This window comes from Leucopleurus acutus (assembly GCF_964270905.1).
Source record: "Leucopleurus acutus genome assembly, chromosome: 8".
In the NCBI taxonomy this organism is placed as follows: domain Eukaryota; kingdom Metazoa; phylum Chordata; class Mammalia; order Artiodactyla; family Delphinidae; genus Leucopleurus; species Leucopleurus acutus.
Window position 1 is genome coordinate 75,882,352 of NC_139151.1, and position 27,657 is coordinate 75,910,008.

Genomic DNA, 27,657 nt, shown 5'->3' on the forward strand with positions numbered 1-27,657 from the left:
GCAGAAAAAAGACCTACTGGTGACTAAGCTGGCTTCAGGTGCAGGCCCCCAACCCAAGGGGAATTTCGTGATTTACAGACTGTTGACACCTCCAGACAGACAGGAAGCCAGTGAATCATACTGAAGTGTGTATTTCAGGACTGGCTGACTGTACCTTAAGCAGCTTGAAGTATTCAAAAGCCAATATAAGCAGAAATTTGGGGCTTAGTGTTGATTTTCTATGCAGTGGCATAGCTAATTTTCAGCATTCGCAGATAAAGAAAAATCTCCAGGGCAAAGTTTTCCATGTATGACTTTGTTACCAACTTCATTCAAATTTTGTTTTGTATTCAACATGGAGTGGAGCTTGTTGTTACTTTAATAACATATTTCTTATTATTTCACTTTGTTAAAAAAAAAAAAAAGAAAAAGAAAAAATTGTGCAACCCAACCAGCCTGCTCCTGAAAGGTGGCATGAATCCACCTACAATTACAAATGAAATCATATTTTCCAATTGACCCAATTTATACTTTCAAATATGTTTTCATTTATGATTGACTTTTAATTGGCTGTGAATTCTAGCATGTTAAATTCCTCTAGCTTCACTGCCCAGTTTATGTTATTATCTTGAGAACATTAAATGTAGCAAAATGTTATACCTTGTTGGAACTAAGAATTCACATAAGTCTAGAGGGATTAAAAAGGGTTGCCTGTTGAAGTTCATCCAGCGAGTTAGCAGCAAAAATGAATTTATAACTTGTTCTGCTATGCTCCAGCACCAACATATTCCTGCCATCCTACAATTCTAGGAAAATTAATTTAAAGAAAGCCTATGGTGAGTTTTTTTGTAAAGGATACCAACAACAGTAATAATATAACAATAGTAATAACACTACATCTTAATTTTGAGGCTGTTACATAATTTCATTGGGTGGTATATTTTAAAAAGTTAAAACTTTGGCAAAAGGACCTCAATGCTGCAGTTTCCTGGTTGTGCAAGCTTTGATACATCAGTTGTCAACAGCCGTCTCAGAGATGGTGCCATGTGTCAGACACTGTACTGGGAGTGTAATGGATACTGTTTTAATTCCTTCTAACTGTATTAAAACACAGGAATTAGAACTTGCATTTTACAGTGAACTAAAACTGAGGCTCAGAAATAATGTACGTCAAGATGCCCAAAAGTTCCAGACACATGGAAGACGTTCAGTAACAGTTGCTCTTTTAACTTTCTTCTTCCTCCCTCCTCCCCTCCCTCCCTCTCTCTCTCTCCTGCTACATCAGACCTCTAGGACAGGCCACTTTCATCTGTGTTTTCCTGAGAGAAAACAGACTCTTAGAGGTTAAGTGATTTGCTAAATTTAAAGAGTAGGTTAATGGCATAGTTAGCTCAAGTCTGCCTCAGGGAAGAATGATACCCAAATCTTCAAGTGAATATTACTGGTACTTGTCAACAGTAATGAGATGCTGGGTTGAGTTAAGTGTAATTAATGAGTGCTAGAAAGTTAAAAATGTATTTTAGTTTTGAATAGGGTTTAAAGTTTTCTAGAAGAACATTCTTGGGGGGTAAAACACTTATTTACATTTAATGTCGATATGTTTTATTAAAGTGATATGCATTTAAAGGTCCAAAACAATGAAATCTAATTCATCTTTGGAGCCTGAACTCATTGTTATATGAGAATATGGAAATTTTTTGCATTCAAAAAAAGTAGCTATTAAGTATCTATTGTGTGCCATGATCTACACTGGCTGCTAGGTATGCTGTGAATCAGACAGTCTCTACTGTTATAGAATCTGCGGTCTATTGCATGTTTCTACAAATGTCCTGTTAACTGGCCAATCTGTATAAAAGGTTTGAAATGTGATAAATAGTGCCTAAAGTCTTTTAGCTAATGATTTATGTAACTAAAACTTACTCTGTTCACTAGAGGCAGTTAGCAAAACAGCAATTATTATTTGAGTTGTGCCAGCTTACACTGTTTTGTACTGAATTCTGATATAAGTTTTCCAGCTCTCAAAGGCCACCTGACGTGTGTGATGATGTCAGTTAAAATAACAAGCCCTTAGAACAGGATGACGATAACCTAAGCTTTTACATTTAATGATGTTTTAATATACTATTCACTCACTCTAAGGTATTAGACATATTGCCAACATATTTATTCTCTCTATATAGGTTATTTACTTTGTAGGTAGTCCACAGCCTATTTTGAAAAAATTTCCAAGTGACTTTTTCCTCTTCTTTCTAACATGTGATCACCTGATTAAAATGTCAGAGAAAACCTGAAGTAAGAAAACCTAGATTTGCATCTTTATTCTGTTCCTAGCTCGTTCTATATTTCCTCTGGATCTGTTTTATTTATTCTGTAAAAATGAAAGGGTATAACTACATGAACCCAAAGATCCTTCCCAATTCTCAAATTCTGGAATTATCTTTGGCCTCCTTCACTTAGGTACAATTGATATGCATCTAGGAAACCAAACCAAATTTAAACTTAGCCTAAGAAAAATATGGGAGATTAGAATGCTGTTAGCAACTACATCTCTGTCTTTGAACTGCTGTGGCATTTACAATTTACAACACATAATTTTTAACATATTGTTATTCTAAATTATTTTTTGTTTCTTTATTCATTTTCTTCCTCAGTAATACTGTACATGCTTTCATTATGTTGGTCTTAAAAGCATAAACAATGTACTGTATTACCCATTCTACCTTGATCTGGGTCCATAAAGATATACACGTAAGAGTGAATTTCTTCTCTGTTAATTCATTTAAGGACATTTATTTGGGGAAATTGCTGTTTTCAACTTGACTCTGACTCTCTGATTTTATTTCCATTTTTAACAAGCTTATATTCAAAATAGGAGTTCAATTATAGCACTAATATCATTAAAACTAGTAAATCTGAAAGCTGAAGACTAAATTAATATGGTAATTCATGTTATTGACTCATTAATATATGGAGTATTTTAATTTATTTTTAGTATGTTATGCATCTATTCATTTATATGTTCATATATAGATATAAACATATATGCGTATATATATGTAACTATAAATATATATGTATGTATGTATGGGGGTGTGCATGTTTTTCCCTGCTTAAAAGGGTGCCAATTTAAGAACATACTATTTCAATGCCAGAGAAAAGTTAATGTTGTTTTGAAAAGTTAGCAGTTTGGTCCTATGGTATAATTGGATGCAACATACGGCTAAGTGTATCATTATTACAACTTATGCATGTGTATTGATCTGGTGTCTTTTAAAAAGGTATGGTGTGGAGCCTCCTGGTTTGATAAAGTTGGAAAAAGAAATTGAACAAGAAGAAACACTCTCTGCCCCTTCTCCTTCACCTTCGCCTTCATCAAAGTCTTCTGGAAAAAAGAGTACGGGAAACTTACTGGATGATGCAGTAAGTAAAATTGGTCAAGTTTCTTATCAACACTTGGTCTTTTTTGAACTTCAAAACTTATTCTGTACAATCTTCGATCAGTCTAACCTTTACCTATTCCAATGTTATTGAAATTTATTTTAAAATCCTATGAGGGGTCTTCCCTGGTGGCGCAGTGATTGAGAGTCCGCCTGCCGATGCAGGGGACACAGGTTCGTGCCCCGGTCCGGGAAGATCCCACATGCCGCAGAGCGGCTGGGCCCGTGAGCCATGGCCGCTGAGCCTGCGCGTCCGGAGCCTGTGCTCCGCAATGGGAGAGGCCACAACAGTGAGAGGCCGGCGTACTGCAAAAAAAAAAAAAAATCCTATGAGGAAGTTTATAGTCCTGCAATTCATTTTGAGATTCAAAACTGAGCCACTTATTTAAAATAAAGCGTCACTTAATTCTGCTGAGTAGTATCTAAAATTTTAGGATAATAAGTCATCCTCCCGAAAATTGTCTTTGAAAACACTTAAGCCTTGATACTATTGGTTCCTGTTTCCTTATTCACTGATAAGAAGCCTGAGGCATGGGACTTGAGGATCTTTAAAGAAGGAAAAGCAAAATACCATGGAGAAGATAACTGCCCTTTATTGACTGCCTGCTATGGGCCGGGTTCTGCCAGTATTCTTCAAGTGCTCTTGTTATCTTTAGGGCAGGTTTCTTATTGAGGAACCTGAGACTTGAAGTTGAAATACCTGCTGAGAGGAAGAGAGGAGCTTAGATTCCAACCTAATTTTGTCTAACTCTCTGAGGTCACCAACACTCAGAGTTCTTGAGACACCATCTTTGGCAGATTAGGAAATATTTTCATTATACCCTCATAATTACAGAAAACAGATTCTGGGTGTAACAGTAAACAGGATGAAATAAAATTCTCTGGCTACTTCTGTTGCGTCTTAAGTAGTGTGTCATGTGTGTGCATTTACTTCCCAGCACATATGTTTTGAGCGTAAATGTCAAAAACCTATGGGTTTTATAAAAACTGGAAACCTCGGGGATGTCAGACTGAAGTATGTCTCACATACACAAGGAGAGTTCTTAGAAACTAGCACCAACCATAATGCCAGTTATAAGGAATAGGCAGGATTGAAAAGGACAGCTAGCCTGTAGCTGAGAGTTTCCTTCCCAAGGGTCTGAGCTGAAAAGAGCAGGGGAAATGGCTGATTGGTGCTGTAGGATGCAGAAAGAAAGATTCCCCCATCTTTTCTTTCTTCCATGTGACACTATAACCTATATTGCAGATTTAAATGAGCAGAAATATAACAATTTGTCTGACCGATTGAGAATTCCTATTTCTGCTAAGGGTAGCACACATAAACTTAGCCCATCAAGGTATCTTATCCAATACCAGGTTAATTTAGTTTTCCTTTGTTCAATCCACTCAGAAATGAAAGGATAGGCAGGGCATTTTAATAATACACCTAAAAGGACTTTAAAATCACAGGAATGTTTTTAATGATCAGCCCCATGTCTTGAATCCTGCTGTTTCATTTTTATTTTGTAAGGTAATTGAATAACATTGTACTAATAGTAGATAATGGCACATTATTTATATATTGATGAGAACAATTTTTTCTTCTCTCTCAGTTATACTTTTTTGATTAGACTTACTTTAGAGTAAGATCTTCCTTTTAGTCTTTCTCTCATAAAAGTGTTTTTCTGGGGTTACTATGCTTGATCTTAGGCCTTTTCCTCTCAGCTCTTACCTCCATTCACTCCCTTTAATGCATTAGAGTCAGAGGTCTGACCCTTAACCTCCTAATGAATGAATTACTGAATCAAATGAATTTCTTAGTCCTCAAATTATGAGACCACTTTCTGGTGTTTGACACTGTTGAGCACTCTGTTCTTGAAATTCTTCTCCATGAACTTTATTGCTACCAGAATGATCAACCTAAACGCAACTCAGAATTGATTAAAATTGTATAAGGGCTCTATAATATCCAGGGTAAAGCCCAGACTTAGGTATGTGCCACAGAAGCCCTCCATGTTCTGGCCCATTTTGTCTTTCCCAGACTTTTTTGCCCTATGGATTCATTCTTGCATTCTGATGTACCTGTTGTAAACCTATACTCTAATCCCAAACTCCCAAGGATTTTTTATACCCTGTGTTTTTCCTCACTTGGCTTCCTCACACTGCTCATCTTTGAAATCTACTTTTAGACACCTTTTCATCTTCTAAAATTCAGGTTGTGTGGCCTTCTATAGAAAGCTTTTCTTGGCATCTCTCATCCCAGGTAAAATTGACAAATTTGGCTTGGTACCTCAAGTACTTTTATATATTTAATGAAGGGTTTACCTTATTGGGCATAAATACCTATTCTTCTCTAGGTATGGTCCTTTTTCTCAAAGACAAGGACCATATTTTATTCAGCTAGATCTAGTACAATGCTTATTGGATAAATTATTAATGTGGGTAATCAAAGTTTAAAAAAGACTCTCCCTTTTTCTATTTATCTGGAATGGCCATGTGCTCTGGAAATATGTGCACTTCTCAGCTCTGCTGTAGCTTTGCAGAGCGAGGAGATGTAGCCCCTTGAAACCATTTCCATGAGCCTGGGAAAAGTAGTTAGAATGGTTCCTTTTCTTCACCAGCTTGTCTCACATGTGGCCATCCCTCATCCTTGAGAAGGGGAGAAGAAGGACAGGAGGGAGAAGGTGGTGAAACAACTATGAAAGGGATTTTGGAAGAGTTTTACCTATACTCCAGTTCAGAAGAGGTAGATGAGATAGGGACTCTCTTCAAAATGGCAAGACTGTCGCTCTGTGGTTGTTCTTCCCTACTCCAAGTTCTGTTCTCTTAGCTGGAAACAATGAAGGGGGTTTCAGAGAAGCTTTAAAGTTTTTCAGGGTTTGGGAACATAACCATCTGTATAGTGAAGGGGTTTTCATTGAATGTAGGAAATGTTCTAAGCATATATTTCTATACTGTTGCCAGCTAGAATACTATGTTCACAGTCTTCAAACTAGCATTTCTCATGCTAGTTTGAATGTTTAATCAAACACTCACACCACCAGATGACCCGTGGAAAAAGAATTCCATGCTTAGGTTAGTTTGAGAAATACAGCTTACTATAGTCCCTACCTAGAGTTTGGCAATGCATTCTGGCATATCAAAGGCACTAGTGCGTTCCGTAATAAGATCTTGTTTAACCTGGAATTTTCCATGCTTATTTGGCCACAGAAGCCTCTTACAGTCTTCTTCATTCTACATTGGGGAAATTGCATTGAAATATTTGCATTCTGTTTAAGTGATAGTTTTTCATTGAGTGTTTTATTTCAGGGACAGTGGAACAGAGAGAAAAAACATATGAACCTCACTAATGGCTTAAATCAGAGCTTCATATGTCAGATATAAAAAGGAAATAGTTCCTATGGCAACTGCTTCACTGCATATGAGGCATATATAGCCATTGGGGAGTTGAAGTTCATATACTCCAACATGTTCTTTAGAATAGGGATATAAAATATTGCTTGCAAAGTTCCTGTGTTTAGTTAATACTATTGGCTATTTCTACTCTGGCAAAGTTATTATTTACATCAAAAAAAAAGAAGGAGAATAAAGAAGGGGAGTAAAAAAAAAAAAGGAGAAAAGAGTAAAGAAAAAAGAAAAAGAAAGAGACGCAGACCTGTGCTAAGATGTCATATTCCAGTGAACAGTTTCAATGACTGCCAGTTTTGAAACTTTCAATGTGTCCTCACATTTCTTTGTTTGCTACTTAGGAGAATTGTGGAAAATTGAAAAACAAAATAGGTGACCTTTTATGTGGATAATACATCCCAACTTCTTTAATCAAGCCAGACATCGTAAGAGAAACACAGTGGAGTCCATTCGGATTAATTTATTCCCCTGATGTCCTGATAGAGTGATTCGGCTGTGATAAAATGATGGGGTCAGGTTTAGTGCCCTCGTGTTGAGCCTGTTCCCACACAATGAGTTGAATACAGTTCTAAGAAGCCATTCTTACTTTCTTCCTCTTCTCCATCAACTTCCTCAGTCTGGGGATGAGAGATAGTATAATTCTGAGTAATCAGGCTCCTCTTGAAATCCCATTTCAACAAAAGCTGGCTGGGTTCCTGGCCAAAACCAGAACACCTGCCAGACTGACTTACCCCAAGGTAATGTAAGAAGCAAGATGTCATCAGTCACTGTTTACTTAACTCCCCACAGCCTGGCCTTGTCTCTTCCATTTCTGCTTCCAGCTCTCACACAGCCACACAAAAGCCCTTGATCTTAAAAAGCAAGTATATTTTCAAAGCTTAGGAAGGCATTAGAGAAGGACAGGCCACTTGAGAAAGTGTTTCTTGTATTTTATTTCATTTGGTACCAATAGTTTCTGTATTTTGTCTAAAAACACTTCAAGATGGAAATACTTTCCATCCATACTTGTGATTGTCATTTCTTAGCAGAGGAACCACTTGAACACCAATTTACTGTCTGCTCAGTTACTACATCACGGTAAAGCTGTGCCAGGCGTGACTCTCCTAAAGTCTGGGCCATGTGCTTTTATGTTGCTGACTGTTGGATTTTTTTCAGGGTGACCAAAGTCCTTCTCCCGCCCTCCCTCCCTCCTTTCCTTCTTTTCTCATGGAATTATTGTGGTGCAAAGGAAAACTGTACTGCTTCTAGCAATAGTATGCAATAAACACAATTTATATATATGTATATATATATATATATATATATATACACACATTTATATTTTTTTAGCATTTATTTATTTTTTTTAACATCTTTATTGGAGTATAATTGCTTTACAATGGTATGTTAGTTTCTGCTGTATAACAAAGTGAATCAGCTATACATATACATATATCCCCATATCTCCTCACATTTATATTTTTAAAACATGTCTATAAATACATATTGAAGGAGATACACATAGAGGAACACTTACAACACTTAAGACAGCACACATTCATTGGTCCTGTGACCTCACCCCCACCCCAGAATGTGGGTCTGCATTATAGAAGGGAATCCCTAGGGGTAGGATTCTATTAATACTGGGGGAGTGGGTGGATATATCTATGGCCCAAGTATCATATGGTATGAGAAATTCAGAACTCAAAGACATGGGCCTAATCGCTCACATAACGATGTTAGACAGTTCCCTCACTGTTTGAATGAAAGCCATCTCTAAGATTCTTTGAATCCAGGCTTAATCTGTCACACTAATTTCCTCCTGCGTCCTTTTTAGGTCCCTGTGCTTATTTATCCATTTATTATTTATTTATTTATCCAAACTTATCTCAATATAAGTTTTGCTTCAGGATTCCCCCACTCTTTCTAGCTTTCCCCTCTAGTGTCTTATGCTTCCATACTTTCTGGAACCTTGCTTATTCTAGGGAAACCGAGATGCTTAAGTCCTTTACTCCAACAGGAAAGTGAGTTCCTGTGTGACTCTTCCCACAGTTTTTCTTAGTGGAAGACTGATTGAAGTCAGACCTTGAATTATTTGATGAAATGATTGAATTGCTTTGATGACAAAACTCTAGGAATCATATCTTTGTGGAAGCAAGAATTTGGGTGAGGGGTGTCCAAGCCAATCCCTTCAGAATTTAAATTTGTTCAGCCTAGCTTCTCAAATGTAGGCTGTACATTATTTAGATCTGTCTTCTCTGGAAACTTTGACTCAAAACACAACCTATTATTCTTTTGGGTTTTTGGTTGGTTGGTTAGTTGAAGAGAGGAAAGTTATGAGACACAGCATGGCAGGTTCCCAACCAAGGAAAACATAAATAAATAAACCTTATTCCTAAAATCAAGCACTATACATTGTCTTTAATAGTCACAACTGTCTATAAGCATTATGCACTTATCATTTAGTGTATGTGTTTTGTAAAGAGTACAGAGATAGATAAAATAGGGAAAATCTGATATTCAGACATGGATTCTATAAAATACATACAAATTGTAAGATGCTGCTACAGAAATAGGTTTTGGCAGGTGGGAATTACTGAGGAGTGAATTGCTGGATTAGTCTGGATGAATTAGAGATGACTTCTTAAAGAAAGTCTCAGGATTCAAAATAAGGTTAAATAGTCTCATTTTTAAATAATAATACTTTTAAAATTCTCATTTATTTTGAAAATGAGTAAAATTAATATTAAAGTTATGACGAGGAAACATATAGACTACGTCTATATGTTTCCTCATCATAATAGACTATGTTAACGTGCCTTGTATTCTAGTTCTCAATATATTTATCTTGACAATCCAATGTACACGATCTTTTTAATCCTCTAAACGTGAGAACCCAGCTCGTCATCCCTACACTGCCAGTTGATTTGCCTGTGATTATCCTCCAGCATCATTATCATTGTCATCATCCAGCTTATGCCTTAGTGCAGCTATTGACCTTCACAAAGTGCCTTCAGGGCCTGACCTTTACATAGTTAAGATTTAATGTGATATGTCTATGCTCACATCGTGTCCATAGTCTGATATAGAACAAATTTAAAAGCATTAATGGTTCGGGGGCCTTTGAACCCATGGAACAAATTAATCTAAAGGCAACCTGATTAAGGAGAATGAACTTGCCTGCTCTTCTATTTCAGGTGAAACGGATTTCTGAAGATCCTCCTTGCAAATGCCCGAGCAAGTTCTGTGTGGAGAGGCTCTCGCAAGGAAGATACCGAGTGGGAGAGAAGATCCTCTTCATTAGGGTAAAGTTTTACTTTTCACTTGACAGCTTGTCCTTTCAGAGCATATACAGGACTTAAGTTGCAGGTTACAGGGAAAATATGACCAGTAACTCAGCAGGAACTTCCCTTATGGTGCTTACGATTGGATTTGAAGACATGAGGTATGAAAATTTTTTATTATCATACACAATTATCACTGAGAGCTAAATAAATAGAACTTTATCTTTTTTTATGTATACACAAACGTATACCCCAAACAGGTCATAGAAATCAAATAGAATGAGGAAAAGAAGAGAAAACAAATTCCTTTTTTGTCTATGCATTTAGTTTCAAAGGAAGAAAATCCACCTCAATGGGTAATAAAAACAGTATTCTGCCCTGGTTTTCCATATCTCAAGTTTGGGAAATGATTAACCTATAGGTCCTGATAACTTTCAAATTATTGGAACATGACTTTTCAAAAAGTTTGGGTTGTAAACCAGAGTGAGGACAGTCAAAACTCGTTACAACGGCATGGTTAAATGATGACTGCCATTTTTTTACTGGTTTTCTGGGTTAGAATAAAGAAACATGGGCCTGTGCCAATGAATAATTTGGTGGCCTCTATCCATTTTACAATCATCCTAATGAAAAATCTGACTAGATGTCATGAACAATTCTTGACTGTAATTATTGGCTCAATAAGGTAGCATTTCAGGCTGTGATCTGTTTTGTTAATAATCAAGAGAATTTAATCTCTCAAATTACATTTGCTGCTTTTCCTGAGACCAAGAATTCTTCTTTTCAAAAATAAGAAAGTGAAAAATAAAGCACTGATATACTCCTAGAAATCTGCAATTAATAAGTATGAGTCCTTCTAGCTTATTTTTAGTCATTTCCTAAAGAATAGAGGTTATGATTCTGAGAAGCTATATTGTCTTGTCATTTGAATAAGTTAAAATATTTTCCTTTTTATTTTATTTTGTAGAGCTGAATAATTTGGATGTGTACATCTAATACATCAAATGAACATTCTTAACATACTCAAATCAGTGATGACCCAGTAGAAATTTTTTCCAGTGTAAAGTTTTCTTTTTAATGACCACTTTTGACTGAAAGTTATTTGTACGACAATTTTTTAAGGCTCTACAAGATGTAATTTAAAGAAAAGTTGAATTATAATTAGCCTTCAAAAATAATGTCAATCATTTTGTATTTTAATCTAACATTAGGTCAGTGTTTATTGATCTAACAAAAATGTTCAGGTAATAATTGCTATTTTGCTTTGGAAAGGCATGAAAGGGATATAATGATATGTTATTATTAGGGGCTTGAGAACCAGTTTAGGAGATTGGCCTCCCTAGAGTAGACAATTGGCCCAGTCATCACTTATTGTTTTTTGTTACAAGGATAACATGTTTATTTTAGCCAACCAGCCTGCTTTTGCTTTAACACATTAGTAAATGGTGATTTAGTAGTACCTCCACGGATGTGTTTAAATTTTACTAAGTTGGCCTTTCTCAACTGAAGCTCAGGCTTCTTGAGACTATTAAGTCCTGAAGCTTAGAATCAAAACATAGGGTTTTATTTATTTAACCAATTATTCTTTTTTATAATGAAAGTGTTGACAAAACACATGATTAATAAATTAGATGTTTTTCCCTCTAATGTAACCTAATATCTTTAGGCAAAAATATATATATTACATACATTTATTTGTATCTGGTCTTCCATATTTAGTCAACTCTCAAAGAATTTGATGTCTATATTTGTGAATAACATAAGTGTATCATATTTAACATTTAAAATATTTTTTGATGTTCCATTTTTCTTTTCAGTAAATAGTTTCCTTTTGGTGAAACCTATGCATGTATTGTTTGTAAAGGAATTGAGACTCACTTTACTGAAGAAAATTGCATCAAATTCCTTAGTGATAGCATTTGAATTTAATATCAGTTACCACAGTAGAACATAATGTGCAGTTTCATGCTTCTATAGTTCCAGGAGAGCCTGCAGTAAGAGAACTGACTGTAATGTGGTTATTCACTGATTGGCCCAGCAAGTTATAGCATCATGTTGCTGTGATAGATGTTTTAAAATTGTGTTTTAGTGAATTTTAGTCATTCACTTTTTCTCATTTTGCTCCATCCACATATAATCTGTACTTTTTTTTTTCTTTTTTTGGTGGAAACTTCCCCATTTGGTGGAGAGACCATACCTTTATTTTACATTTGTGTAACCAAAGGGCCCATTCAGTCATTTCCCCCAACAAAGGGCTAAAGATCTCAGAGGAGCATGACCTTGCCTGTGGAATAACAACACTTTCTTTTATTGTTCTCCTTTGGTTCTTTTTTTAAACCCTCCTACCTTCTTGTAACCTCATCAGTTTTTTTTTGTTTTTTTTTTTTAACCTCATCAGTTTTGAGTGAAGCAACCATTCTAATTACCTCTTCTCCAAAGCCACAGCCTTAGTTCAGGCCCCATCAGCTTTTCTTTTTTATTTTATTTATTTTATTTTTTATGTACTTAGTGCCACTGAACCGTACAGTTACATATGGTTAAACTAGTATGTTTTATATTATGTGACTTTTACCACAATAAAATTTTTTTTTTTTTAATTTGTACTATTTTTTTTTTTTTTGCTGTTCGCGGGCCTCTCACTGCTGTGGCCTCTCCCATTGCGGAGCACAGGCTCCGGACTCACAGGCCCAGCCGCTCCGTGGCACGTGGGACCCTCCCGGACCGGGGCACGAACCCGTGTCCCCTGCATCGGCAGGCGGACTCTCAACCACTGCGCCACCAGGGAAGCCCTGACCCATTTTTTTTTAATCTTAATTTTTTAAAAAGAAAGAATCTATTACTGCCTAAATTGCAAAAGAAACTACTTGTCAAAAAAGGAAAATATCCATTAATATATTTTCATTTCAATTCTTATCTTTTGGCTTGTCAGGGGTCCATTTCTACCCTGATGGAGTAAAGGGATTCTACCAAAACTTTTCTTGTATCTGGTTATCCCTAGACACTTTTTACCTCTCATTCCCTGGAGTTCAGGAATTGAAATTTCACAGGCAGGCCATATGCACCTTTCAACATATATTTTTCCCTATTTCTTTCTCTGCACTGAATGGATGAACTAGAAATGTCTCATTGATGTGTGCGCACTTTGGCCAGTACTTTTGGATTTGTGGCAGGGGCTATATTTAATTGATTGTCATTCTGCACTAACACATTATAAGGAGTTGGCAGTTATCAGTCAAAAAAAACTCAGAGGTATTGATTTTCAAATGATAGTTAGATGGTTGTTGCCGCTAATATCTTAACTTTAAGTTTCTTTGAACACCCGAATTAAGTAGAGAGTGCCTTTGGTCAAATTCTCAGACACACTAGGGGAATGATTGCCTCATGGTATCTGCGTTGCTGTTCTGGGTTTCTTAAGTTCACATTTTTAACATTGGTGTATTTTAAACTTTGTCCTCTTTGCTGAGGCTTCCAAATATAGTCATATTTACGACATAGTACATAGTAAGTGGATACATTTATGCATATTATTTCATAACATGAAATATATATGGTATGTTAGCATCTGTCTCCTAGTTTTCTGTCCGTCCTGAGAGCAGCCATGTCTTCCTGTGGGCATAATGAACCTATCCATGCAAAAAAAACAATTTAGGTTCCTTTCAAGCTATTAAGAATGTTGACTTACTTTTAGTTAAAGAGAACACACTAGTTTGCATTTTACCAAGGTTTATATATATATATAAATGGGATTCTACAGTATACACTCTATTTTCTGGCTTTTTTTCACTCAGCATAATTATTTTAAGATTCATCAATGTTGTTGCCTGTGTTAATAATTTATTGTTATTGCTAAGTAGCATTCCATTATATGGATACACTAAAATTTGTCCATGCATTCACTTATATCAATAAGACATTTGGGTTGTTTCCAGTTAGAGATTATTACAAATAGAGCTGCTATGAGCATTTATGTATAAATCTTTGTATGGACATATGCTTTAATTTTTGTTGGGTAAATACCTAGGAATGCAAAGCCTGATTTGTATGGCAGGTTTATTTTTAACATTATAATAAATTGCTTACTGTTTAAAAAAAATAAAGAGAGCACAGTCACCAAAAAACACTGACATAGAAAACACTATCCCTTAGAAAGTCATAAATACATGATTCTATTAATGTCTCTATCTAACACAATTACTCCTGATTTACTCTTCTTAACATGAGCCAGAGTTAACAATTTTATGTCTAACCAAATTCCAAAGTTTGTTGACAACACCCAATGACTTGACTTATGTATGGTTTTATGGTTATCATATATATGAACACATTTTCTCATTATGCATTCAAATCAACACAATAACAACACAAAAGAATGAAAAAATTAAGAATGTGTGCAGATTACAGAGAAAGAGTGCAGAAGACATTTCTGCAGATGATATCTTTGCTAAGCATATGTTTTGTCTGTGGGTTTCTAGAAACCAATGTATGAATAGATACTTTGCATACATGGCTATCTAATGTTACTTATGTAGATGCATCTATAGTCTCATGTAGACATGTTTGTTTATATGCACAGGTCTCCATTTAAAGGTGAAGGAGTAATCTCAATATAAAGAATATATATAATATATTATATGTATTATATATAACATAAAGAATCCTTTAGTACAAGGGGAAACCTCCAAGGTTTCTGACAGTGGCTTTTAGGCAAATATGCTAATAATCCCCTGCTAAAGTGGGAATTCTCTTGTTTCTAGTTTATCAAACACAATTTCTCATAGCCAGATTTTTGCCCTGCACCTTGCAATGAACAACACTGCTTTTGAACTATCTGGTGGACAAAACTAAATGCAGCTAATTTCTAACTGTGTGGTACAGATACAGATTTACTCTCTTCCAAGGTTTAAATATAACAGCTATTTTTCACTGACTTTTGAGTGATGATAAAACCTCCTTGCTGATGTCTGTAGTAACAGAAATTTAGATATTACTATTTAGCCATGCTGTGTATCTTTGAAATGTAAATAGATGAATCTCAGCCTAATGCTATGATTTTGAGGAGGAGAGAAGTAAGAATTTTCCTTTGTTCTTTTGTTCATTCAGTTAGTTGATATCTACCCGGGCTTCAAGTATTGAGAAGTCACTTGACAATATAAAGCTGAATAAGCTTGTAGGAAGGTTTTCAGAAATATGTGTTAGATGCCATGAAAATGTCTATACTATTTGATTTGTCAACCCCAATGCAACAATGATAATAGTCCATGTAAACAATCTAACAGTAATTTTTAAAAGTGGTTCCCAGAAAAACCTGGGAACTTGTTAGAAATGCAAATTCCTGGGCCTCACCCCAGACCTATTGAATCAGAAGCTCTGAGGGTGGGGTCCAGACACCCGTGCTTTAACAAGCCTTCTAGGTGATTCTGATGCATACTAAAGTTTGAAACCACTAATCTAAAAGAAAGAACTAACTATATGAAGGAAGAGATTTGTTGTATCAATATAACAGCACAATTGGAAATCACTTGCATGTTTGATCATGGAAGAATATAACCATTCAGGTACTAGGAATGATGGTTTTGAAGACTTCTCTGTATCATTGTGAGAAAAAAACTGAAGATATAATGTTAAGTGGAAAAAAACCCAGGCTTTGAAATTGTGTTTACATATAAAAATACCCGTGTAGAAATGATGTATAATTATGATTAAGACTTGAAGTGAACAGGAATAATTGAAAATGGTTTTTAATTTTCAGAGGTCATTAAATTATGAGTGATTATTTTTTTCTGTTTTGCATTTATTTCTGATGATGAAAAATAAGAACTCTTTAAAAGAAGAGAAGTCAGCAACCTGATACAGTTGCAAATGTGAGAATAAATAAAAGGATTTCTGAAAGGTGTCAGATTAATCAGCTGACTGCTCATTTTTCTGGTCCTTTGCCTAAGCTTCCGATCTTCTGGACAAGGGTAAGGAAGTTCATTGGAGACATGGTGTTGTCTAGACCAGGGAGGGCTTTGCATTTTGTTGTGAACTTGTACCATATTTTTCCTGGGATGAACCTCTTACCTTTCCTTATTGTTCTGTACTATTTTATTTCTCCATTTTGAAAATTCACTCAAGTTGTTTTCCGTTAGCACTAGGAAATGTGTAAACATCTTAATAATGTCCCTTCTCTTTGCAGACCCCATGAGTAAGCCATATGCTTAGTTTTCTCTCTGCTAGTCATTAAGGCTTTAATCATTTGATATCTCTTTCCTTTAAGGCTCAGTTTTTAGTGACATGCAAATAATCTAATGTTATGCAATAAACTGATCTGTGATAATGCATGAAATGGGTGTAAATGGCTCCAATGAGTAGAACATCCATGGGGGTAAGATCTTTACACTTAACACAGTTGCTCTAGTGTTCTGATAGTAGAAGCATGAGAGCAAGCCAGTGAGGTCACATGTTGTGAAGTAGCTGACTTTTTTGGTGCTACTTGCTTTGGGCACTAATATGATGAATAATTTTTTCCTTAATTACAATTTACCACTACCCTAATTTTAGCATTGTTCAAAGCGTGTTCCAAGGAATTATAGTTCCAGAAGATGTTCAAAAATATAATTCATAAAGAAGAAGGGTCATAGTAATGGGTTTAAACAGGCTTCTTTAATAACTTATTATTGATAATTGACGCAGCCTCTGTCTGAGCAGGTGTGATATATCTCACTTTAACCTCTCATTGCAGTGTGGGAAGCACTGTTGCCATTCCCATTTTACAGCTGAGAAACATAGAGGTTAAGTAACTCCCAGGTTATAAGGGAATAAGTGAGGAAAGTGAGGTTCAAAAGCCTAACTCCTGAATTTACACTCTTTACCACTAAGCAATACTGATTTATTTATCTGGGATTTCTTGGAGGGTTGAATATACTAATGTGATCTATTAATCACTAGAATGAGATGTATTATGTAGCATTTTCCAAATGTATCTGACTGTAGAAATGGTCCCTCTGCCACCTTTTTTTTTTTTCCCCCAGAGCATTATCCTGGGCTAGGGGGTCATGAAAACATACTTTGGGAAAGACATTATCAATCAAATCAATTAAAAAATAATTTGTAACATAGAATTATACGGAAATGAAAGTTTTCTCCATTTTCCAGAACTAAAATCCATGTATATCAAAGTACTTCTAAGAAATACTGAATTTATACTCAGTTTTACCTATAAGTTCCATTTGGAAATTATGATTCAAGGAAATGACTGGAAAACTTTAAAGGAAAGGCAGCTAAAATTTTAAAAGTATCATTTGTGCCAGGCATTGTAACAGGTGCTTTATATACATTGTCTCACTGAATCCTCTACCACTCAGCTGGGAAAATGTTTTTATCCTTTTGTTACACGTAAAAAGACAAAGACTTAGGTTAAGGTCTCAAGTAAATAGTATGATACACAAAATCTAGATCCTGTCTCCCAAACCCACAACACACTCCATTCCAAGCAGCTTCCCTATGGAATGTCCATCAGATGCAGATTTTTATTCACAAGGTTAGTTAGTCCTCTAAAAAGGACTTGCAACTTTTTACAATATGTTTAAGGCTCAGCTGTATAGTAGTGTATTCCTTATATCATTTTTACTTTACATATATTCAGAATACAAAGGGCATTACAATTGCATAATCAGTAGTGCTATGTAATGTAAGGAAAGGAATATAATTTGTTTGCTTGACTGTATTGGGATAGTAATAAAATTATAACAATATTTATTAGGTGTTTACATGTATGTCAGACACTCTTCAAAATGGCTTATATGGCCTATATAAGAAAATAAGATATATTCTTTTCTGTCTTGATATCTTTTTAGAAGAAGTCAAAAGATAATTTTTTATATTGCCAGTATAGTCTTCTTGAGTCTTCTTACTAATTGTTGATATTTTTAAGTGGATTAATATTATTTCAAGACATTTTAATAGCAGATTTTCATAGTTGGGTAAAACCATATCAGGTTTCATGCTAACACTCTAAAGGGTCTCGGTATTCTTTTTTCCTTCACATTTTAAGAAATCTGACTACTTAAGAAGCCTAAAGAAAAGGCAATGAATAATTTAATTGGAAGTCAGCAAAGGGCTTTGAAATGTTATAGAGTCATTATACTAGTTCTGAATTAAATCAGCGCAGATCAATGGAAAAGTCACACACATTGCTGTTGATTCCTTGTAATTACTTCTTTACCATAAAAATTCTTCTGGGTTATATCTGTGTGGTAGAAATCAACTCACTATAACAAGCCAAGCAAGAGAGGTACCAGAGCTCTGTTGCTATAGCAACCCAACCTGGCGATGTCTTCTAGGACTTGCTCTAAGGGAAGGTCCAATGATAGCGAGTAATATTACTTTCTTTTCTGTTCTTATGACACATATTGATTTACTGTGAATAAAAAGTAGCATGGTTCAAATTGCATACCTTTCCTGGTAATGAAAAATGGGCTCTTGTGTAAAAATGCAAAGGAGTTTTAAACTAGTAGCAAGGAGTAAAACTTTCTTTTATCTTAGTGGAAACATTGCACAAACAGCCATTAGTCAGCAGTTGAATGTTGAAAATTCACTTTTTTTGAATAAGAAGGATATAAATATTTCATCTAATTTAGCAATTTATGGGAGCAGTGATTATGATTTCAAAACTCTAATGGCTTATATTAATTTCTAGGAAAAAATATGGCTACGTTTGCCTCTGATATATGTAAAATCTCAAAACATTTATAAGTGTTCTAATCCATGATGAGAGAAACATGGCTGTTACTAGCACATGAATATTTCCAGACTTAGTACCTTTCTTTGCCCAGCTACCTCAAAACTGAACACTAATTCAGGAAAAGCAAGCATATTCAAAATTTTAAATATATTCAAACTCTTTAAATTCAGATTTCTTTTTAATAATGTCTTTGCTCTATTAAAGACCCTCATTTCTCTGTAATTTATTCATGTTCAATAAGGCTGGTCTAATAGGATATAATTTACACTTTGGTAACACATCTCTTAAAGAACTTTGCAAATGTTAATGTCTTCTTAACCTCTTCTTTCGGAGAAAGGCATATATCTTGGATGAGTGCAAAATAAACAACGTGATCAACCACCGCTGTAAAAAAAAATCAGCTGATGGTATGTTGCCCTTCTGAGATTTATTCCTTGAGAATGAAAACCTTTAAACATAGAAAAATTTATACCGGACTTTGTCTAAGATTACACCCAACACTACATTTGACACCAAATTTGAAAGCAAGAAAAAATGCAATTTGATATCTCTTACAAGAATGGAAAGAGTGGTGTATCTGGGCCATTTTCCATATTCCTATTTAAGTTAGGGAATTCACTTATTCTCTTCCCGTTGAATTGTTAGGAAGTACATCAAGTGTGAAGAACAATAAATAAATGAGAGCTCAAAACTAAAAATCCTTTTTCCCTGAGAATTTACCATTATTAGCCACTTAGCAATGAGTAGATTTTAAAATTTTTGTGTCTTCCTTTTACTTGAACTAATAAGCATTTTTATTCAGCTCCAACTGAATTAGCAAGGTTTAGCATGCCTTTAAGTTGTACAATACACGTGTGACTCTATTCCACCTTGAATCATTTTCTTTTGCCAGTACACTGCCTCTGGAATAAATGGACAATTTTTTTTCACTAGCCACAAATCAAAATTATTTAAACTTACGGAAGCATTGAAAAATTAAATGGCTTCATTGAGGAAATGCACAGGTCCTCTGATCTACATTCCCAATTTCTGCATTGCTATACCCTTCCTGACATTAAGATAAATTTGTTGCATATATATACATCTTTTTTTTTTTTTTTTTTTTTTTTTTTTTTTGCGGCACGCGGGCCTCCCACTGCTGTGGCCTCTCCCGCGTTGGAGCACAGGCCCCGGAAGCGCAGACTCAGTGGCCATGGCTCACGGACCCAGCCTCTCGGCGGCATGTGGGATTCTCCCGCACCGGGGCACGAACGCACGAACCCGTGTCCCCTGCATCGGCAGGCAGAGTCCCAAACACTGCGCTACCAGGGAAGCCCACATCTATATGCATCTTATATAGTGGTATATGTATGTGTGTGTAGGTACACACGCGCGTGTGTGTAGTGAAAAAGCACAATTTAGGGAGTTAAATAAGTCCAATGATTTGACATTTTTTATTTTAAAAGAGATCTCAGGTTGATTTTTCTGTACCAGAGATTTGAATTCCTTATCAAGAAGTTTGTGAGAAAAATTAATCTTTTATTTTGTCTACATTTCTTTACATATACGATTTAACACTCATGGATTGTTTTCTGTGTGTCAGGTGCTTTTCTAAGTACTTTCCTTGGATTCTTTTATTTAGCCCTCACAACTCTTTGAGATAGGTGCAATTATTATCTCCATTTTAACAATAAGGAAACCAGTATTAGGAAGTTAATTACTTGCCAAATGTCACGCAGCTGTAGGAGTCAAAACCTTTCTTTGAATTCAATATATCTGATTTCAGAGCCCATGATCTTAACTATATGCTATTCATTCTATTTCAGACTATCTAGTCATTTGGCATGTGGTGTTGTGAGTATTGCTGTTCAGCGTTTCAACATCCACTAATGATTGACCTGTACTTAATGTGTGGTTTGGTAAAACATGGAATTTAATAGCCAGTCCCTGTTAGAGAGACAGAAGATAGTACCCAGGAAACAGTCTTATAAAACAATAGCAAACCATCCCCCCCCAAACAATTCAGAAAAACCAGGATAGCTTTCACATTGTTCAACATAGTTATTGATTTTTTTTTCATATATTGACCATACTTGAAAAGTCTTCCCAAAGCAACAATTTATTTGATGAATGAACAAACTAAGGAATATTCTCAATTTACTGCAATTATATATTTCCATTTCCAGTTTGCTTTTATGTTATTAAGATTAAATCCCCTTAATTTGATTATATATGAAAGCATTTTCTGAACATACTATGGTGGAGTAGGGAGGTGAAATTGCCTTTTGTACCTTTTAATATTTTTATTAAAGGGATTAAATTAGACATATGACAAAGTATGAACTGAAAATTTTTGGCATGGCAATTAATGCTTTTGAAGCAAGTTTCCTAAAAATAAGTTTTGAGTAATTTTTAAATAACATTTTTTCCTTATCGTGTTACTTGATGGAGGCTAGAGTATTTCTTACTTTTATATGGTTTGTAAAGTACACTTACTTATACATTATGTCATTTTTTTATCACTACTCTTTAAAAAAATCAGTGTGATTGTTAATCTACATATCTTATTGATGAGGAAACTGCAGATAATAGAGATTTAAGAACTTTCCCAAGGTAATCCAGCTAGTAAGTGGTTGATCCAGGATTAAATCATATTATAATTTTTATATACTAAATTCCATATATTTAAAATGTCACACGATAAAATTTCCCTTTGAAGTTTTAATTTTTATAAATTTTAGCATAACTGAAAACCCTTTGTTGTTCCTTATGTTTTTGATTTAAGAATCATTTGCCTTGTGTTACATAATAATATGAAATTGTAAAGTTTATAAGATCCTTCTTTCTTCCTTTTGTAGTCTTCCCAACAAGAACATTTCTTGGTTTACATGTTCTATGCTGGTATAAATGTGAATGATTTTTTAATGATTGAAATCTGAATGATTTTTTGCAAAAGGGAAAGAAATGGAACAATTATACACAAAGGGTATTGTGTTCTTGAATTATTGATGAGTCTTCTAGCAGCCAGAGAACAAACCTGGGAAATGTCTGTCATTATAAATTGTATGTAATCCTTCCAAGGGCTCAAGTTGCATAAACAGGATTCAGCCAGATTCATTAAGAAACATACTTTGCAACTGTGGCCATCTTGAGTTTGTACTGAATGTAGTCAAGCATGGTAGCAATTTTGTCATTACAACATTGACTATAATAAATTAGAGCTCATTTATTTAGTGGTATCTTTTTCATAAAATCAATGAGATAAATTTCTGCAGACTTGGTCATGTTAGACCTTGCTTTGTCTTTATCTTCTAATACTTGACATTTTGAATTTCAGTTCCTCAGTAAAAACATGGAATCTTGGTTCTGGACCCAGCAGGTGCCTTCACCACCTAACTGCCAAGACTTTTATTTCAGGAATCTTACTGATTCACGTCAACTTTTCATTCACTGGAATGGTGTGTTCCACTCTTATTAGTATTAACATTTTCATCTGAAGCTTGGTTGTATGTTGTTTAGGATATATTCTGCCATTTCCTGCCATCTTGTTAGAAGCATACTAAGATCTTGAGGAAATCATTGTGTAGATTTTGGGAGGAACAAGGTATAAGAATTTGGGTTTAATATTGGCCTTAGGATATATACTCAATAGAATATATACTCAGTTTGCTTTACTATAATGAAAATCCTGATGTTACCAAAAAAATTTTAAATCACAGTGAGTTATTTAGAGATATTTGCCCTGTTTCTCTAAAAAGAACATCAGCAAGAAATCACTCTTCTTCTAGCTGCAGCTTTCTCTTATATTCATTTCCTTTTACATACTAGCTTCTCTTGCCAACTTCTAAGTCTCCTGCACTATACTCACAACTTGTTCTTCCAGAGCTCTTGGCTATTATGGAGAAATGCCTTCTCTCTAGTCCAGAGGTTTTATAACCTAACTTGTAATACAGCTACATTTTAGGGCACTATAAACTCCATGGAAAAATTATAATTATTTGAGCTATCACCATGTAAAGGGCTTTCTCATTCTCTCTCTTTTTTTTAAACTAGCTCTATAATTTTGGGGGGGTCAATTTCACAGAAACTGACACCTTAGTTAACAGTCTTTAACTTTTACTCTAAACATGGTCACTTGTATTTTTCTTGAAATCCAGCCTCATAGAACATGTGGGGCAGAGATGATTGGATAGTCTCTCTGAGGCCTCATTTGAAGGCAGGTAAAGGGAAGACCTGGGATTTCAAATTCACTTCTAACTTTGGCATTAGGCATAACGTCTCCAAGGATCCCATTCTCTAACTGCAACACCCAGACAAATAGTAACACATTAATTTGTCATCATCCACCAGTGTGTTAGCCATGATAATGTCACCCGGTCTAGGACTCTTTAGATAATCATGGTCTTTAGAAGTCCTGGGCTAATAGAAAAATTATGGAAAGTCATATGGCACACAGAACCTTAGGAGTTTTATTAGCCTGTCTACCTAAGGCTAAGGTAGGCTTCAGCCTTGCACAGAGAGGAACTTTGGACCAAAATGTATATGTCAAAAAATCCCTCTCCCATGGTGATGTTTACAAAATGTCTTTCTACCTTCTTCTAAGTTCCCTAACAATCTACAACCAACATGACAAGGAGCCAAAGTGTTCTCAGAAGCCAAGAGCGGAGTGTGTCTCATATCCAACCTTGGAAAGCTCATCTATCTCCTGTATTTACTCAACGTCTTATAACAAAGAGAAATCCTCCAATGAGCACTGAAAGAATTCCAAAGAAGCCTGGGTTTTTAAACTGACATCCTGGCACCAAGGATTGAGTAAGGTCTTTCTTCACGTACAGCATCCATAGAACTGGTGGATAATACAGTTATATATATCAGCTAGAGGAAAGGTAAAGATGAAATATTCTAAGGATAAAATGGAAGATAACCTTGAATAATAAGTTACAGACATAATACTATCTGATCATGGGAAGGGAAATGAATGTTTCCCAAGGATAACTTTACTTTGGAACCCTGACGCTTAAGCTGAGAATCTGGGACCTGTCCTTCAATTCTGACTGAAGGACTTTCAACCAATGACCTTTCAGATAAACTAGGCATCTCGCTGTGAGTATGTGACCATTGTGAGATTAGAACACTGCATAAATACCTTTTTAATTACAACAGAAGGAAATGGTAGTGTACCCACGTGTCACAATTTTCTGAGTGGAAATACAATGGTAAGGCCTTGAATAAAAGCAATAGACCAAGTAAGTGGGGAAGTAAGATCAAGATGGCAGGATATTCCCCTAAAACAGGAAGTTTCGTACAGAAAATAAACACTTCATTTACTTAACAATTTTCTCTACAGTTTCATGAAACATTCTCTAGAGCCTGGTATATTTCACTTGTGGAATCGAGACACAGACTTGATGTTATTTTTGGGGAAAAATTATTTCCTTACATGTATCTCTTATTGTTATAGTAAGAACTCAGAAAGGAACAAGAGACCAAAGGACCCCAGAAAATGGATAGTTCTAAACATTTATGTTTTAAAATGTGAATGACTAACACAGTCTACAATTCTCAGACTATGTATGCTTTAGTTATCACTTAATGTAGATAATTAGGCAATAAAATTTCCCTTGACTATAGGATATGAAGAAATATAGGAATAGTCATTATAACTTGAAAGTAAAGGTTTTCTTGCATCTCATCACAAAAGATCACAGTTTGCATTTTCAGGTAACGTTCGTGTTCCTTTCTGCAGTGGAGATGGAGAACATTTTATGAACTTCATATCTTCTTGTTTCAGTAGGGTCTTCATGGTTGTGACTATGTCTCCACAGCCAAAGCAAAGCAGACGTTTAAGGTAATTACTTAGATAATTTAAGTAATGATTTAGTAATTTAAAACCTTAGGGGAAAACCTCTCCACTTTGCTTTCACTGTGGAGCCTTGGCCTCCCATCAAATGAGGGAAGTTGGGCATCCAAAAGTGAATCTTTTTCCAGTTTTTTATTCTTTTTTTTTTTTTTTTTTTTGGTGAGGTATTAAAATGCTGCTTCTCCTTTAGTGTTCCTGTAGCAGTTTGTAAAAATGGCAATCTGGAGCTTATTGTGGTTAGGTGGTAGGCAGTAACCTAGTAATTTTTATCTTTTCTTAGTGTAATTCTCATACTCCAGTGTGTTCCTTCATTGAGCTTATTATTTAAATTATTTGAAAGTATAAACCTGAGTTTAGCTTCTGTATGCAATATCATTTTAGCCTTTGCTTTAAAACATTTAAAAGAATACACTTGTGGAATAAAAATGAAACACCACATAATTTCAGAATATTTAATTCTGAAATTATAATTTCATTCTACTCCCATAGCACAAATTGCCCTGTGTGGTTTAACACATGGAACCCCACAGACCTTTGCCAAATTTCTGCTCCTGACACCATATCTAACCTCCAGATATATCAGTAGTACTTTAAATTAACACGTGTGATTTATTACTTCAGTATAAGAAAAGTTACAGGGGATAGGAATGGGATAGGACTCGAATTTGAGGCCCTGAGGTTTCCAGTGTAGACAGAAACATTAGCTCATTTTTAGTTTTTAAGTATTAATAATTATGATCTAGAAAGAATAGCTTACTTGAGTAAGTCTTGTCTATTTCACATAAACAAATAACTGTTAGAAAAGATCCATTTTGTCAATTCTTCTTTAAACAGGATGAATATATCTTGAAACTACTTTATGAGAACTAGTTTAGATTTCAGAAGAAGTGTTGTTGAATGCATCTACTTATCTGTAATTTATTTCTGCACTCATTCACCAAATGCACGAGTATGAGGCATGTGCAAAGAACTTATAGAAATTTCAAGGATATAGTTCCTCTGTAAGCTGTGTTTCCTTATAAAGATCATGCTTAATTATATAAATAATTGGTCACATACTACTGATAATTCTGACAATGAAGTATAACTTAACCAGTTATCCACATTAGTAATTGACAAGCAGGAGAAGGAGATGAGTTCCCTTAGAAGCACTTCTAAAATCTCCTCACTGAACCTGAAAATGTTATAGAACAACAGAGCACATGACTGTTTTGGGTGGCAGAAAAACACCACACAGAACTTTCCTTGGACCTGTTGAAAGTCGTTGCATAATGACCTGTGAAGCAACTTACTGCTAAATGAACGTGAAACCTAAATCCGTTGCTCTGATCTGACTACGACAGCCTTGACCCCCATCGATCACCAAAATTGACTGAACCACTCTTCCTAGCTGGGTGTGAAGTTTCCCTTTTGACTTTTCAGATGTCACTTGGTTAAAGAGGAAGATGTTGCCTGACAGGTTTTCTTTGTTCAAAGAACATGAATGTCTGTGTTCTTTTCACGACTTAAAATTGCCACACCTCTCTTTGCTTTTCTCTTTTTAAAAAAATTTTTCATACATATCTTTTAAAAGGGCATGGGTATTGAACTAGAAAGTCAGGAATATAGTTATCTGATAACCCTCATAGCAGTGCTTCACATTTTAGGGTGGATCTCTGTATTTGAAGTTGGTATGATTTCAGTAGGCATCGTGGATTTTATAGGGGAGGTTTGCAATGGAGCTGGCAGGCTAGTTCTTTTGCAGGCAGTTAACATCTCCTTTGGGAAGGCTAAAAATGGTGCAGAATTCTCTTCTCTCCTTTTCTTTACCTTCCCTTTTTCCCCTAAGAAGATGAGTAGAGGAAGAGAGCATACTTTGCTAAGTTTTGGGGGTGGGATCCCCATTCTGGTCCCTTGGTTTTCTTTCAGATACAAACATAGAATGACAACAGGGACATTGTCTTAATTGAAGTGAAATGCACTAAAATCAGACTTGCTTCCTGGAGGCATTTCTCAGAGACCCTATGATGCCCAAAGCAAGAGTTTGGAGCTGAGCTTTATCATTTGGTGGGTACAGCCCCTCTTGGGAGTTTCACCCGTGAACGCAGGAGGTTCTGGAAGAACAGTAAGAGCTTCCTAGACTGTGACAAGCACAGTTTAGAAAGCTTTGCTGTACATTGGACCTGCAGGCTGAAATACCAGAGGCCAGCTGAGGCCAAGCCCCTAGTCCTTCCTCCTCCTGGGGGCTGCAGTCTGCTGCTTGTTGTCTCACTTTGCTCTCACACTATTCCCTGCAGGAATCTCAGCCCTGTGGCCCCTCCAACTTTCGCCAGGGAGGCTTGCCAAGCTATCTTCATTCCCGAGTCTCATCACCCAGTTCTGTTCCCAGTTTTCAGTTCTCCCTGCCTCGTTCAAACCCCTTCCCACAGGTGGGACTTATGCTCTAGTCATCTTTGCTCCTTATACCCAATGCCACACCTCAACCTTAGTTTCTGAAATCTACACCAGCTTCGGATCTGGCCAGGTCTGTATAGGCCTAGAGTTGGGTGCCTGCTTTGGGATTTGTTTGGTTCTCTCTGAAGCAAGACTACCTCTTCTGCCTACTGTTGTTGGCACTTCTGAGGTCAATTTTCTTCACTCCCAAGATACCACTTTTTGACCCTCTACCCACAGCAGGTTATAAGAAAGGTGGCAAGCATCATTGTAACCACTTAGATTACAGCAATGTCCACATAACCAGAAGCTAGTGAGGGAGCTGTTGATGTACTTAAAATGCCTCCACTCAGTGTTTGCTGCCCAGACGTGTCCAGTTAAAAACATTAACACTCCATTTTTATTTTACATGTAACTTCATATTGTTATCTGCAAGCCTACTTACTCTGTTACAAGTACGTCTCCAGGATAACAGGTGTTTTCTCATATTACTATAGGCATTGGAGCTTTCTATTACAAGTGGCTTGCCTTCATCCGTGTTCTGTCTTTGATTTCCTTAAAGTGAAAGACTTTCAAAACAAGTCTTATGTCCTTGATTAGAATACATTTAGTGTGTCA

General features: G+C 35.7%; 1 protein-coding gene across 7 annotated transcripts in view; it reads left to right on the forward strand.

The window, feature by feature from the left end:
* Nucleotides 1–27,657, forward strand: part of GAS2 (growth arrest specific 2) — a 119,533-nt gene that overhangs the window by 57,366 nt on the left and 34,510 nt on the right. For 4 of the 7 annotated variants that reach the window (XM_082845173.1, XM_082845171.1, XM_082845174.1 and 1 more), the window contains exons 6-8: nt 3,258–3,399; nt 9,980–10,087; nt 24,562–24,615. In XM_082845173.1, coding sequence (XP_082701299.1) covers nt 3,258–3,399; nt 9,980–10,087; nt 24,562–24,615 — 304 coding nt within the window. Of the gene's footprint in view, nt 1–3,257; nt 3,400–9,979; nt 10,088–23,370; nt 24,616–27,657 lie in introns of those variants that run through there. The other 3 variants (XR_014326399.1, XM_082845176.1, XM_082845175.1) reach the window with 3 other exon arrangements.